The 15,641-nt window shown below is 37.7% G+C and overlaps 2 protein-coding genes across 4 annotated transcripts; both read right to left on the bottom strand.

The window, feature by feature from the left end:
- Positions 1 to 3,408: 3,408 nt before the first annotated feature.
- Positions 3,409 to 5,747, bottom strand: LOC111794333 (serine/threonine receptor-like kinase NFP). The gene has a single exon (XM_023676286.1). It carries the CDS (start codon positions 5,313 to 5,315, stop codon positions 3,501 to 3,503), a length of 1,815 nt encoding a protein of 604 aa, XP_023532054.1. The 5' UTR covers positions 5,316 to 5,747; the 3' UTR covers positions 3,409 to 3,500.
- LOC111794335 (protein DA1-related 1-like) lies at positions 5,151 to 13,376 on the bottom strand. Of its 3 annotated transcripts, XM_023676288.1 has the most exons (13): positions 13,006 to 13,376; positions 11,413 to 11,548; positions 11,220 to 11,349; positions 8,930 to 9,224; positions 7,963 to 8,083; positions 7,737 to 7,823; positions 7,282 to 7,401; positions 6,974 to 7,186; positions 6,820 to 6,882; positions 6,615 to 6,733; positions 6,442 to 6,500; positions 6,037 to 6,369; positions 5,151 to 5,239 (listed from the first exon to the last, which is right to left on the bottom strand). In XM_023676288.1, the coding sequence occupies exons 2-12, from the start codon at positions 11,506 to 11,508 to the stop codon at positions 6,038 to 6,040; spliced, it is 1,635 nt and encodes a 544-aa protein (XP_023532056.1). In that variant the 5' UTR covers positions 11,509 to 11,548; positions 13,006 to 13,376; the 3' UTR covers positions 5,151 to 5,239; position 6,037. The 3 variants fall into 3 exon arrangements, with proteins under 3 accessions (XP_023532056.1, XP_023532055.1, XP_023532057.1); XM_023676287.1 differs by lacking the exon at positions 5,151 to 5,239 and having other exon boundaries at positions 5,857 to 6,369; positions 13,006 to 13,375; XM_023676289.1 differs by lacking the exon at positions 5,151 to 5,239 and having other exon boundaries at positions 5,857 to 6,369; positions 11,220 to 11,310; positions 13,006 to 13,373.
- Between the last annotated feature and the right edge of the window lie 2,265 nt (positions 13,377 to 15,641).

Here is a 15,641-nt window from a genome sequence, read left to right as displayed (position 1 = left end):
TCGAAAGATAAGGGTATCAATATGTACTCTTTTTTCTCTCTTTTGGATCTAATAATTGCTTATATTTTGTTATCCTATCCACACACACACTAATATACTTATATATCCATTGAGACTATATTGCTATATTGGAAGAAGCAAAAGGACATGGCCCTTCACTTCAGGCTATCATTTTTTTATTAGAAGGAAGAGATTAATTGAATAAAGAACTAAACTTGGTAGAAAGAGGTGATAGTGAAAGATGCACAACTCCTCCACCCAAATTGGAGAGGTTGGGTCTAAACAAAAGGTGTTACTAGAAAAAAGTCCAAGGGAATCTTTTGAAATAATTGAAGGGTAGCAATGACCTGTGGTGACTTGCTAGACGATAATTTGAATATCGTATAATGTTGTGCTTAACATACTCCGATACTTTGTTACGTACCTTTATATCGGAGGTGAGTCTCATATTTATAGTACCTTTCTTTAATATAATGTCGTACGTTTGTGATGAGATAAATAGATTTGTATAATGGAACTAGTACCCATTTTTTATGGTCCTCGTTCATTGCTTCGACTTGATGAACTAATGTTTGAGGCTTTCTACTCATTTATGGAGCAGATGTTGGATTATTTAGGCATGAGTATACCTCGACTTGCTAATCTAGTCGTGAGCCGACCCATATGAATATAGGAATGCATTTAGTATGATGATTTATTCATTTTAATAAACTTTGGAACAAAAAGAGTAAAAAGTAGAAAGAGAGTATTAGTTGTTTTACATTATAACTATTTTTTACAAACTTTTTAGAAAATTCAAGTTCAAAGTCGAGTCGGTTTCAAATGATTCAAGTTCAATTCAAGCTTCAACTACTAATACGAAGTATTGAACTTCATTTAGAATAAGAATCAAGTCCTTTTGAGTTAAAGGTTTGAAACGTAACAAGCCTTAGTTGCAGGTTGTAGACTACGTCGCTTAGAACATGTGAAACCTAGGGCGTAGGTACTTAGACTATGTCATTTAGAATCTGAGAAGCCTTGAGCATAGGTTTTCAAATTGTGTTTCTTGGAACGTAAGAAGCCTTGGACTCAAGTTTCAGGCTACAATGCTTGGAACGTAAGAAGCCTTGGGTATAGATTTTAGACAGTATCGCAGGGAACACATAAAGCCCTAGATGTATGTTCAAACAAGAACTCGAAACTCAAGAACATAAACTAATGACCTAAATTCTCAGGATTGGAAGAAGAACAAGTCAAGAAAGCATGTGGTATTTTAGTATACCTTAAGGACATGATTAAGAGCTTACAAGTAGTCTACTTGAATCTTTGTACTCATTCAAGTTTTCTCATGTTTTTCAGGTGACAAGAAGAAGCTAGTCGAGGGTGGAAGCAGATCTGGAGCAAATGCTATACTGAGCCACACCGTGTTTCAACTATTTAATATTTTAAGTTGTTTTGTTTACCGAGCACCAAATATATTCAAACAATACTTTTTATTTGTAAATAAAATATATTTATATTTTACTTTAAGAACGAATTTTTTATGCTTTAAAAGATAGTCGCCACTCGAGTCTGAAAAATCGGATCATGACAACCCTAGTCAATTCACATATTGTGTATGGAGTGACTATGCAACTATTAGGGCACTATTCTAGTCAATTCATGTATCATATAAGGATTGACCTTACAACTATTAAGTACTATCCTAGACATATCCCATATCACGTAAGGAGTGACCTTGCAACTATTAAGGCACCACCTTCGTAGAATTACATCTTAGAATTAGGGTACTATCCTAGTAGAATCATATATCTCATATAAGGAGTGACCTTATATACAATAATTAAGGCACCCTATTAGAATTTGTACATATACACGGTGCAACTCACATATGTTATCGTTGAAGCACAAACAACTTTAGGTCAGGTGACCTTAATAGCTAACCATTCACACAAGATTCTTTACTATACTTTAATCAACCATAGATCACCATACTCTCATCCACTAACATGCTTAATCAAGCCAAGGTCAATCACGTTCGTGCATAATCTATATCACATCATAACCTCAACAACAATTCTTATCCGGCTTATCCTTTAAGCATAAGCATACCTCTAGTATAAAGTTTTAAATAGCTACTTCCAATCCATCGGTTCAATTTAACTATAACGGTCCAAGTCCACCGCTAACAGATATTGTCTTCTTTGGACTTTTCATTTCGAACTTTCCCTTGAAGCCTGAAAACATGTCTGCTAGACAAAGGTTTTCACACTCTTATGAAGGACAAAAACCTTATTACTATGAATCAACCAGAACAAGAATCAAACAAAACCATCAACGATACAAGGAGAATTTGGCCGATTAAGAGCCTTAATTTGAGTTATGTTTTAAATCTTCTTAAATCGAGTTGTATTTTAATTTATTCTAAGTTGACAATAAAAATTATTTTGCTTGATTGTTATTTATGGAAAGCTCTTAATACGCTTCTCCAACATTGGTTTTAATATCGAGTTAAACAAATATTTCTTCACGACCTTTCCGATCACTAATAGATGCCTAAATTCAGTACTCCTCCAAAAAAATGGGGTCGAAATTCAACACTCCTCCAAAAAAATGGGATTGAAATTCAACTACTAATGATTGTTGTTAGTTCATGAAATCTAAGGTTGAGAGACACAAGGATTTGTTGGATGGTTTTGGGTTCATTTGTAAGAGTAAAGAAAAGACAGGAAGCGATGATTTGTTGGCAAAGCTGAAGAGCATAAGCTGACCAACCGGCAAACCCAAACAATGAATACATATGAGAATATATATTCCTATAAAATAAATCAAAACAGAATCTGATGTGCAAAAATGAATAAAAATGATACACAAAGGCATTGGCATTGGGGGAATAAAAGATGCGTCCTGCAATTTCCTTGAATCTTCGTTTCAATTATTAACCCATATGAGTTCCAAAGTCAAATATGTCGTCTTTTTTCTGAATGTGTCCAACTCAAATCCATATGATCCTTCATTATGTTTCTCTCTGCATTATTGATCAATAAACAACAATATATATGTATCATCCAACCCACGAATGGCCATTATTACTATATAATGATTCAAATCTTATTTTTATGTTTATTTTGTTTTATGTTCTTAAATATATGAATGTTTGTATCTGAAACAAAATGGTGATGTAATGAACCTTCATTCATTCAATCAACATCCTATTGTGTTGGAATTATCAATACAGAGTTCTATCTCATTTAAATATAGTTTTTGGTGTATTTTTGGTGTATTCAAATACTGTTAAACTGTAGCTTATATACGTTGTTGTAGCTATAATAAGTTAAAGATAACATAATATTATATTTGATCATTAATTATATGTTGATAAAAAAATAATAATTTAAACTAAATCTGCACTTGTATTAGTTCATTTCACATTAATACTATAATTTTTCTTCATAATTGAAACTTCATCGTCTATTTACTTTACAAAATGAGTATTCAGTAATTGCATAGAATAAAGAGGATCACCGAGCCAGGATCGTATCAACCTTTTGGCCAATGTTTATTGATTCAAAACCAGAAACCCAAGATGATTCTGATGACTGAGTGATAATAGAGAGATTAAACACAATCTCACCCATGCTTGGCCTCGCCATTGGCAAGTCATTGGTGCATGCCTTCCCCAAATCTGCTAAGCTCACAGCCTCATCAATGGGGTATAAGCTTTCAAGTTTTGGGTCCATCCATGCCCTCAGCCTCCCTTCCTTTGTCTCCTCAATATCCATCACCTCTCTTATATCCTTCCATAACATCCCGACCTCGCCGTTGCCTTTTGTTTCGGTCGCTTTTTTCCCCGAAAGTAACTCCAATAAAACAACTCCAAAAGCAAAAACATCTATCTTGTGTGATATTGAGTCTATTGCCGGCTTTGCCATTGATAGATTTGCAACCTTTGCCTTCAACCTTGAGTCGAGAAGTATGTTACTCGTTCGGATATCTCGATGAACGACGCTCGGTTGAATGTGTTCGTGCATATATTGCAAACCATTGGCCACGTCTAATGCTATGGATAGTCTTTGATCCCATGTAAGAGAAGCCAATGAAGAGGAGTGCAACCATTTATCAAGTGAACCATTTTCGGCGTATTCGTAGACTAGGAAGCAACTCCGATCAATGTCGATCGAAAAACCGATCACTTTTACTAGATTCACATGGTTTACTTTCTGCAAAATGTTCAGTTCCTCTGTTATACCTTCCTTGCTTTTCTTAACGGCGAAGACTTGCCCGTCGATTGTTGCTCGGTACACCGATCCTCTTATTCGATAGCTCTCATTGAGATTCTTGGTTGCCTCCATGATCACATTGATATCATAAAAGATTGGTTTGCTTAGATAATCTGAAACCTTGGGAAGCAACCTATCATCTTGATAGCCAATCTTAGCCTCAAAGGCATTGTTCCTTGCAGGGCTATCACCAATTTCCATAGGGAACTTGTTCCATTTCAATGAATTCCTATTCTTACAAAGAAAATGAACACATACCAGGCCAGCTGCTAGAACAAGAAGTAAAAGTGAACCTCCTATGCTCGTGGAAACGACGACAATCCGCTTGCGTTTACCGTTCTTCATCTTGTAGTATGGATTCATATGGGAGAGAAGAGGCAACTGCGACACGGGAATAAACACAGGAAGGTTCGGTGTGTCTCTCATTTTTGTGTAGTTATTGGCAGCTAATATGGCATCTGTCGAGACATTAAACTCGGTACTAAGAACAGAAATGTTCTCGGTCGGCTGCCATATGTAAGTAATGAAGTGTTTGATGTTCTTTTCGACTTCGGTTTTCGATGGACACTTGCAGTATAGAGGAAAAGTTATTTCATCTCCAATGTGCAGAAAGTTTGGATCCAAATTGGGATTAGCAGCATTCACTACTTGCCACTCAGTAAGATGCTGAAATGCAGTCATTGCTAAAGTAAAGTAGACGTCCCCCTTCTTGATTTGGTAAGTGATATTGGCAAAGTAATGGTCTCCATTGCAGGCACATTGGACAGGAATCAACAAGAGCTCGCCCGGGAATAGACGACCGTCCTCGGGATTCAAGTTACTAGCTTCGGCAATCGACGATCGATTCACTCCAAACAGATCAGACACATTCTCCAAATCCAAAAAGTCAGGAGAGCTTGCAAAGAAGCTCACATAAGTGTTGCAAACAGATTCCGAATGACATGATGAGCCAACCGTTGAGTTCGGCAGCGATCGAGAGACTGCGAAACAACAAGAACATAAGAAGAAAATAAGAACAAAAGCTTGAGATGATATGAAGTAGAAAGCCATAACCATGAGAGGTTAGAAAAAATGGATTAGATAGCTTAGGAAGCCAAGCTCTGATATCAGAAAACAGTAATCTATCATTTAGAGTAAAGAGAAAAGGCATCAAAGTTAGTGAATTTGCCATTTGGAAAAGATTCATAACAAAAACCAAAAGAATATCATAACTTTGTTTGCATCAAAATACAATAAACAAAGCTTCAAAGGACGGCAGGGTTGGCCTATTCTCTGCAAATAAACTCAGAGTAGCATAAAGCCAACAGGGAAATTGAGTTTTATATAACAAAATTCATGTTTTTCATCTCAGAACAAGGCAGAGGCCCTGTTAAACAACAAGCTTTTCTAGTAGATTTAGTCAGATTTCATGATTGGGTTAACATATTTTAGTTAGAATTTTTGTTTTACATTTCAAGATGTTCTGTGGAGCAACATTGGCCATAAGTTCTCTGTAAACTACTGCTATTCTTGCTGCTGTGGTCTATCAGTGGCAGGAAAAGAGTGGCCAACCATTCATATGAAAATGAATTTCATATCCAATAACAGCAAAAGTGTGTATTCATCCAAACACTTGTGCACATTTATGCTACATTTATTTAAGAGAGATTCACAATAACTTCACATAACTTTTGAATGCTTATTTTGATTTTGTTTTTGCTTCTCATTATGTACTACTATGTTGTGTTTTTGTATTAACTGGGATTATATATCCAGAGGTAAAGCTATTGAATGTTACTCTATGGAAAGGTTCCAGTCAGCCAAATGTGATCGAGGGTCGTCTTTAGGCCATATTTCGACACGGCGTTGTTCCCTTCCCAGAATCCATTTCCATAAGGTGATAATGGATTTTTCTCGATCTGGCGTTTGAAAAAGTCCCCAAGTTTCTCCTCGAAGTCAGATCGTCTACCTTTCTTTGAAGATGAAGAAGACGAGGACGATGAAGGTGATGAAGATGAAGATGTGGAGGCCACACCACTTCCAGAGATGGAAGAAATCTCAGAACCCAACCATATGTGAGCCAATACTTGGCATATTCCTTCTTCAACCTCCGGCCTCAAAATGGGATAGCCTGTTTAATGTTGTGTCACAAATTTTGTTCATGAAATCAATAGTAAACGATAGTACGAAACAAAGAGACGACCTTTAAGCCTCAGCCATGCGTGCATCATCTCGTGAGCCAAGATAGATCCTGTCAGCAACCTGCAATGACAAAGCTACGAGCAAACGTCAACAACTTCACTTCGACATCCATTCGAAGAGCATTAGTAATGCACATCAAAGTAAGTCGCTTGGCTACTATCAAGGAAATCCTACCTAGGAAGGCCATACAAAACGAGAATAGCGGTAACTTCGCTTCGACAAACTAATCTATGAGGTTCGGTAAACATGTCTTTTATACGGTAGTCTGCCCCAATCTTTGGCCTTTTCGAGATCTGTAGATTTTATTGTGAACAATACATCATACCACATGGATCAAATCAAGTTAGCTCAAAAAAATCTAAGAAGGAGAATGTCATACAGTAGCAACAGTCTGTTCTTCTGATAAGCAGAGTCCCCTGGTTTCAGGTAAGTGATGATGACCCTATTATCCACAAACAAAAGAGAATCAAATGAGTTCTTGATAAGGATGACAACATGTAATGCTTTCACAAACAAACTCCATTGGCCCTTACATTCTTTTCTCCCTCCATGGCCTCGTTTAGAGCTTGCCGCTCAACCAGCAACAGGGGAACTTGCTGTTCAACTTTCATGTTCAGACCCTCATAAAATTCTTGAATTTCGAGGTATAATGGCTGACATTCATGAGTATCCATAATCGCCGAGTCCAAACACTCTAAACAGAGCTTCCGTCCATCTTCAAGTAACTGATAACTAGTGTCTCTCGTCTGCATCAATAAAAAAAAGTCAGTTCGACTACAACCAACGACACGCTGAAAGCAATGATCGTTGTTGTTCTTGATCAAGTAAAAACCGAGATCACCTCCATTTGTTCACAACTACAACATCTCGGCGTTCCATCTTTTTCATGTGAAGGACAATACGGTCGTAACGAGATAGGTTGCTTTATATACTCTATAACACCAGAAGAATTAAAAGGAATCTGTGCAGAGGGGAATCAAGGAAAAGATCAGAAACAATGCATTTCAAGGTTATACAGTTTCATAACCAACAGATACGAAAGAGACGACAAGACCCTTCGTATTTCATTCTCAAAACGATACTCATTTTAAACTATTAAGTATCTCAAACTGATTTTGAACACATAACAGAAGAATCTGCCTCGTCTTTACCAGTTGAATTGTGCATTAGAGAAAGCATATCTACAATGTTTAAGTTGCTTAAAAATTCTGCAATGTATAAGCAAGAACATGCACCTTCCTGAGATGGAATGGATAAATCCATGCAATAAAATGAGTAAACAGAAGAGATTCTCACAAAGTTGCGGCAAACGTCACATCTTGGGTGATGTTGCTCCTTGTAGTAGCAGGATTCGTGATAAGGTCGGTTCGAGAAGATAGGAAACTGTCAAAATTTTGATTCATTATAACAACAACCAATAGGCAGACGTTCAAAATGTGGAAATAGTAGCTAACGTTAACGGGAATTAGATTTAGCAGATAGTAAATGAATATCTCTCGGTATTTTACAATTGCATATCTACCTTATAATCTGTAATGGGTTCATTGCAATAATTGCAGCGACAACATTCTGGATGCCAAAAAGCTTCCATGCTACTTCGAAACCGCCCATAACCAATCTCAGTGTGGCACCCGGCACAAACCCTACATGAAGTATGCTTTCAGTTCTTCTTTCATATTGTCCAAGAATTATTGTTCTAGAAGCATCACTATCATTTCTTTCAATTACAGAAGGCTTTACCAATAGCTGACAAAGGAAGCATAACTATATGAAGCAAAGAGATTAGACAATTTATATCATGAAATAGCATAATAAGGACGAAGAATATTTCAAGGGAATGCTTTTGATCCAAAAAGGCCCCTCAATTTCTTTCTTTCCAAAGGATCCAAAAAGAAGGCTCTAGATATGTTCATTCATAGTCAAGCCTTCGTTTTCTTGAAGGGATGGCCCGTATGCACCATACGTAGAAGCTATTAGGAATCACAATTCTCCACAATGATATGATATTGTCCACTTTGAGTATAAGCTCTAATGGCTTTGCTTTTGATTTCTTCAAAAGGCCTCAAACCAATGGAGATGTATTCCTTACTTATAAACCCATGATCATTCCCTAAACTAGCCAATGTGAGACTCCCTCCTAACAATCCTTCACGTCCCTTAGCATCACCATACACCAGCCAAGGTCTTGAGAGTTTTGTACCGAACACAAAATGTAAGAACAATGAACGAAAATGTGATCCTGAGTTTCTTCTAAACTTTTCTGGCACAATCTACAAAGGTTACGTCTATAAGTTTGACTCATCTAACTTTAGATTCACCCATCAAATTGGACCTTTTGGTTCGGTCCATGGACAATCATTTTTTAACCTTAAACCAAATTTGTAGTAGCATAAACTCATCATCAACCAGATCAAGGTCGGGATAGGCCAGTCACTAGGCCACAGGCCCTTTGACGAGGCCGAGAAATGTGCATAAGTGACCATACGTACCTGTATCCAGATGGATAGAAGACAGGATTAGGATTGCAAATATATCTAGGAGGTGGTGGATCTATGTTTAGACTTTCTTGGAAAGCTCTAGCTAACTGTTCATCTTCTTCAGCTTGAAATTTCAAAATCATCTCATCTTCCTCGTGTTGAGCTTTGGCAAGTCTCTCATCTTCCTCCAATTGAGCCTTAGTAATTTGATTGTCATCCTCTGCCTGGGCTATGCTACTTTGTTCATCATCCTCTGATTCATCTTTGGTACTGTGTATGACATCTTCATCACTGTGAGATTCTTCCTCTGCAATTGATAAATTATGAAAAATGAAATGCTCAACTCAAGCTATGAATGAAACCTTGATATAGTGTGGCCCAGCTTGCACAGAATCATTGTTTATGACCATGAGAATTAAACAACATTGTCGAAGAGTTTTGTACAAGTGTGTCTTTTTCACAAATATTTTTTTATTTCTTTTTTTCCACCGATTCCAAAAAAAGGTCATGATGAGGTTCTTCCATTGTAGGGCTTTTACATTCTTGAATGAATGGTACGTTAGGACCTACCTCCCTAAGAAATATGAGATGTCATCCGAAGATATTGAGGATTTTTGTCAACAAATCGTATGTGTATTGCATAAATAGGTGGCTTTGTGATTCACTTCCTTTCTCGCATAATGGGCACCAACTTGGAAATAGAGTCATGTAGGGCATTCTTTTTTCAAAAATTTCACTTGTACTAATGCCTTTATGCATTACTTCCCAAAGAAAGAACTTCATCTTTTTAAGGTGGTTTCATTTCCATATTGTCTTTGCTAGCATGGAATTTATTGCTACCCCAATTATAGCAACCTATGGAAAGTTAAATGAGATAGTGATCAAATGTAGATCTATTCAATCTTCAAACACGGTGCGTTACTGAATTTTTCAAGTAGACCTTCTGTGGCCAGAAATATGTTGATGAGTGTCAAGGAGGGTAGAGATCTATTATTTGACCAAGTATAAAGACCATTATTGAGGGGAAGGTCGGTGAGTTCAGCTTCTCTTATAAAATTGTCAAAGTGTCTCATGCCTCTAGTGACTTCTCCACTTGACTTTTCATGTTCACACCGAGAGATATTGAAGTCACCAGCCAAAAGCCAATTCTCTGTGCATAGGGAAGATAGGTCCTGCAATTCCGAGATGTCTTTCTTGATATCTACGGCGGCCATAGATCCCTGTTATAGGGCTTTGGGGACTTCGGAGATGATCAGATTTGGGTCATTCCACATAATTAAGATCCCTCAATGTTTCTAAAGCGTCCAAAGCTGCCCAACAAATGTGTCTAGCACTCCAAAGGGATTTAATAATTCAGCAATAAATAAAATTCAATTTTCTTTCTTGAAGAATAACCATAGTGGGGTTGTATTGAGGATGAAAGTCTTGAAGAGGGCTCCCTTTAGCCAATCTCCCCAGCCTTTAACATTCCAAGAGATACTAACCATAAAAGGTATTGACCACCCAATTGTGACTTGCTAGATTTCTCATGATTGATGTCTAAAAGGAGGCCAACAATCTCTCTAGTCAGTTTACTCTATTTCTTGGTTGTAGTGGGCTTCTTTTTCCTCGAAGGAATGCCATGATGCACATGTGGTGTTCTTTTAGCCATGGTGCTAAGATTTAGATGGTCATTGCTGGTCAGAGCTTCTTCGATATTGAGGTGACCTCTTTTGTCTCTGTTTCATTCTGTTTTTTCTGAAAAAGAGTGCCTAGCTCTATATTCGCAAGGATATTCTCTGGCGACAAGAGAGAGATTGAGCATACCCGCGATAGGGGATGAGGGGTTGTGGAGAGGGGTAGAGGGCTAGATGCATATTCATCGTCAGAGTCTTGGTGAGAGTCAACCGTGGAGAATTTTGTTTCTGGGACGAGGAGATTTTTTGGTTCTGTATGATGATGGCATGTTTTTCTAGTGACGTTGTCGCAACTTGTGGATCGATGATAAACGGTGGCGTAGTAGATGGTGTTTTGGAGATTGGTGAAATGTGGGGTGAGGGATTGGTCAGTTCTTAATGTCTAATGTGCTATTATTGCTTATTGCCAAAGATGAGATGTGATGATGATAAGCTAAACATCATCAAAACAAATGTGTGTACATCGTAATGGTAAGGTTAACTTCTCAAGTGCCATACTCAACTTATGATATGTCATCTTCATAATGCCCCAAACACACAAGCGATGAATGCACTTAAAAAAGAGGCTTTAAAACATGCTCAAAGATAAAAAAGCAAGCTATAACAATTCAAGCTACCAAACTCACCTATCACTGCTTCCACTTTTTGATCTTCTTCCGAAAGTGATAGTGCAGTTGCAAAATCAATGTCCTCTTGTTCGAACTCCGCTAATTCATCCTGCAGTCGAGTTTTCGACAAACACAGATCGGCATCGATCTATGACAGATCAGCAGAAACAGCCACATAAAAATAAGAAGAGAAGTAAAACATGTTTCCTACCACAGAGGTTTGAGGTTGATCCCAAATTCTATCATTTCCATATGTTTCCTTGTATTGGCTTTCATGGCCTTTGAAGAATTTAGTCCACCAACCCATACTTTAATACGATTGGATTGTTTGGCTGCTATACTTTTTCCTGCAGCAAGTTATTTAGTCAGGATTGAAATCATCTACTCTAAATTCCAGTTCAAAAAAGTATACATGATACATAAAATCTTTTCTTTATACTCTTTATATCAATCTCTATGCGTTTATCATGATTGTTGTCTGGAAAGTAACTTAACATTTCAGAACAAACATTTCAACAGTGGAAGTTTTCAATGCCATTACAGACTATTCCTAGACCAAATGAAGAACAAATCATTCCATTGAACAGAAGATTCTACAATCATGAAATCAATAAGCAACTGCAGGACGCAAACCAATTCTTACTGAGAGTGGTACAAGACGATAATTAATAGCATCATGAAAAACCCATCTCAAATTATCTCAAATTTGTCTTCACAAGACAAAGAACGAAAAAAACGTTTAAAACGTGTCTAATAGGGAGAGGTTTCCACACCCTTATAAAGAATGTTTCGTTCTCCTTCCCAACCGATGTGGGATCTCACGATCCACTCCCTTCACGGCCTAACATTCTCGCTGGCACTCGCTCCCTTCTCCATGAGGGACCTCCCAATCTACCCCCTTTGGGCCCAACGTCCTTGCTGGCACACCGCTTCGTGTCCACCCCCTTCAAGGCTCAGCCTCCTCGCTAGCACATCGCCCGATGTCTGGCTCTGATACCATTTGTAACAATCTAAGTCCACCGCTAGTAGATATTGTCCTCTTTAGGTTTTTCCTTTCGGGCTTCCCCTCAAGATTTTTAAAACACGTCTGCTATGGAGAAGTTTCCACACCCTTATAAAGAATGCTTCATTCTCCTCCCAAACCGATGTGGGATCACACAATCTACCCCCTACGGACCCAGCATCCTCGCTAGCACTCATTCCCTTCTCCAATCAATGTGGGACCTCCCAATCCACCCTCTTCGGGACCAGTGTCCTTGTTGGCACACCGCTTCATGTCCACCCCCTTTCGAGGCTCAGCCTCCTTGCTGGCACATCGCCTAGCCCAGCCCAAGCCCACCGCTAGCGGATATTGTCCTTTTAGCTTTCTCTCAAGATTTTCAAAAAGTGTTTGCTAGGGAGAGGTTTCACACCCTTATAAAGAATGTTTCGTTCTCCTCACCAATCAATGTAGGATCTCACATACCGTTTAAAAAACCACTAAAAATCATCATCAAAACACCAGTATTCACAGGAAAAGCAGCAGGGAAACGAGGGTAAAAACAATGTCTGGTAAAAGAGAATTCAATTCCAATCTATTCCATTCCACCTGAAGAAGGCAAAGGATGCTGCAGAGACTATTGGATCGATAAAATCTTAGATCAGATAAATTTCCTAGACAATCAAAGTCAAAGAAGAATCATTCAAGGAAAAGGAAAGAAAAGGGAAACATAAAAGAGAATTGAAAGCGTGAAAGAAAGGACACTTCAAAAGCAGTAGCTGATCAAATAAAAGAGAAGAAAGAATGAGGGAAAAAGAATCAAACCCAGAAGAGAGAAGATTCTGTAGAGTTCATCAAATTTCTCTCGATCCTCCTCCGAAAGTAGGTACTCTTGCAAAATTTCCACGACAACCCACAAAACCTCATTGGTCCCATTTGCATTTTTAAATTTTCTGGTTTCACAAAACGTCACCAGGAGTTGATAACAAAACGACCAAAACTGATGATCGAAGGCGTAGGAATCTGCCATTTTCGGAGTCATTGGGTTTGATTTAGCTACTACCAAGCTTCCAGGGCGGCTACCCAACCAACACCATCTTGGACTTAGTTCATTGGTTTTTGAAAAAGTGTTCTGATCAAATGAAAAGGGTCTAACAAATTGATGAAAATACTTCGTGGAATAAAGAATAAGATACTAAACAATAATGAAACCTCTTAATATTGATAATCAATTCAAAGGACTTTTCGTTTATGGGTCTTTGTTCTTGACTTCGTGCCTTCTCAAGGCTTTGTTCTTGGAATATTTATATTAAGATTTCATATTAACGAGCTGATTTGCTCATGGAAATGAATTTAAGAGGGGACGTGGAATATAATATCATGAGGTTGTTTTTATGACCTTCAAGCCTAAGATAATGAAATTTAGATATTATAGTTAATGATTTAAAATTGGTATTTATTGAGTTAATTATTGAGTTAAATTGACTAAGTTCTTTAAACAATGTTAACAACTCATTCCACTCGAAACAATTCAACTTAGATTAATTTACAAATTGCAATGCATGTCTCTACTAACTATTATCAACTCGAGGAACTTTTTGGACATAAAAGAAACTAAATTAATTTAATATGAACTGTGATTGGATTAAGTTGCGGTAATGTAAAAGATCGAAAGGGGTGAGCTCTCAACCATGATGGGACCTCATATTGGACAACTGTGGTTAGCCTTTTGTGTCCTGTTGTGAATCACGACTCTCCACAATGATATGATATTTGGAGGACTCACTCTCAACAATCCTCAACAATCCTCCCCTCGAACAAACTGAGGCTTATGGAGCTCTTGAACAGCCACTCCTTAATTGAGGCTCGACTCCTTTCTCTGAAGCCCTCGAACAAATACACTCTTTATTTGACACTTTAGTCACTTTTTGACTACACCTTCGAGGCTCACAATCTTTGTTCGATATTTGAGGATTCTGTTGACATGCCTAAGTTTAGGGCATGCCTATGACACCATGTTAGAAATCACGACTTTCCACGATGGTATGATATTGTACACTTTAAGCATAAGCTCTCATGACTTTACTTTAGGCTTCCTAAAAGGCCTCATATCAATGAAGATGTATTCCTTTACTTATAAACCCATGATCATTTCCTAAATTAGCCAACGTGGGACTCACTCTGAACAATCCTCAACATGTTTGAAGCCGTCGAGGGAGCTCACTTCCAAAACAACAGGAACACGAATTTGCATCAAGAAATCTTAATTGTAAAGGAGGAACCTAGTTAGATTTCATGTCCAATAAAAGATGCTCATTGTGGTCGATCAATAAGGTACTCAATCGAGAGAGATTCACAAAATGAATATATGCAAGAACGCATTTGAGCAAGTTATTTGATATGTCTAGCACCTCAAAATTTCTATGTTGGATAAAACATTCCAAACCTACCTCCCCAAATCTATTCCCTCCCAAATCCAATTCTTTCAAACTCAATAATCTTCCTAACAAGACTGGAATTTCTCTGATTAAAACATTGTTTGAAAGATCTATGGTTATCCAGATTCTTGATAAACGAGTCAAGTTTACGATGAGGGGCAAGTTGAACCCATACCGTCCTCGTATAACTACATAACTCACATGCATGAACAATAATCGTGACCAACTCATAAGGTACAATTGTGGATCCCTGTTGCTCATGACAGGCTAACTGTAGAAAGCTAACGGGCAAACTCCACTGTAGTCCCCTCAGGGTACAATCATAAATCATAAAATATCATAAGCTAGTTATATGGTTATCCAAACCCTTGACAATCGAGTTAAATTCATGATTAGAGGCTAATTGGCGAACCCCTAATCCCGTATAACCGCATACATCATAAACATCTGAAACAGAGACATGTTATAGTGATCTACACATGGATACCTAGTCATAAATTAAGTTTATAAGATAGTGCATACATGTTTGACTAAACATATATAAACACATTCAACATGTGTCATCTCAACTCATTCTATGCTCAAACNACATGCCTAAGTTTAGGGCATGCCTATGACACCATGTTAGAAATCACGACTTTCCACGATGGTATGATATTGTACACTTTAAGCATAAGCTCTCATGACTTTACTTTAGGCTTCCTAAAAGGCCTCATATCAATGAAGATGTATTCCTTTACTTATAAACCCATGATCATTTCCTAAATTAGCCAACGTGGGACTCACTCTGAACAATCCTCAACATGTTTGAAGCCGTCGAGGGAGCTCACTTCCAAAACAACAGGAACACGAATTTGCATCAAGAAATCTTAATTGTAAAGGAGGAACCTAGTTAGATTTCATGTCCAATAAAAGATGCTCATTGTGGTCGATCAATAAGGTACTCAATCGAGAGAGATTCACAAAATGAATATATGCAAGAACGCATTTGAGCAAGTTATTTGATATGTCTAGCACCTCAAA

The sequence above is a fragment of the Cucurbita pepo genome, chromosome LG05 (genome assembly GCF_002806865.2).
Source record: "Cucurbita pepo subsp. pepo cultivar mu-cu-16 chromosome LG05, ASM280686v2, whole genome shotgun sequence".
NCBI classification, from domain to species: domain Eukaryota; kingdom Viridiplantae; phylum Streptophyta; class Magnoliopsida; order Cucurbitales; family Cucurbitaceae; genus Cucurbita; species Cucurbita pepo.
Note: the sequence above shows the minus strand (reverse complement) of the source record. Positions and strands in the feature narration are given on the sequence as shown.

Excerpts from the sequence above, each read along its gene's own strand:
- LOC111794335 (XM_023676288.1), bottom strand. The coding sequence starts at position 11,508 with ATGGGTTGGTGGACTAAATTCTTCAAAGGCCATGAAAGCCAATACAAG. Across the intron at positions 7,824-7,962 it reads AACCCATTACAGATTATAAG|TTTCCTATCTTCTCGAACCG; the intron begins GTAGATATGCAA and ends AAATTTTGACAG. Across the intron at positions 6,370-6,441 it reads CGCATGGCTGAGGCTTAAAG|GCTATCCCATTTTGAGGCCG; the intron begins GTCGTCTCTTTG and ends AACATTAAACAG.
- LOC111794333 (XM_023676286.1), bottom strand. The coding sequence starts at position 5,315 with ATGGTTATGGCTTTCTACTTCATATCATCTCAAGCTTTTGTTCTTATT.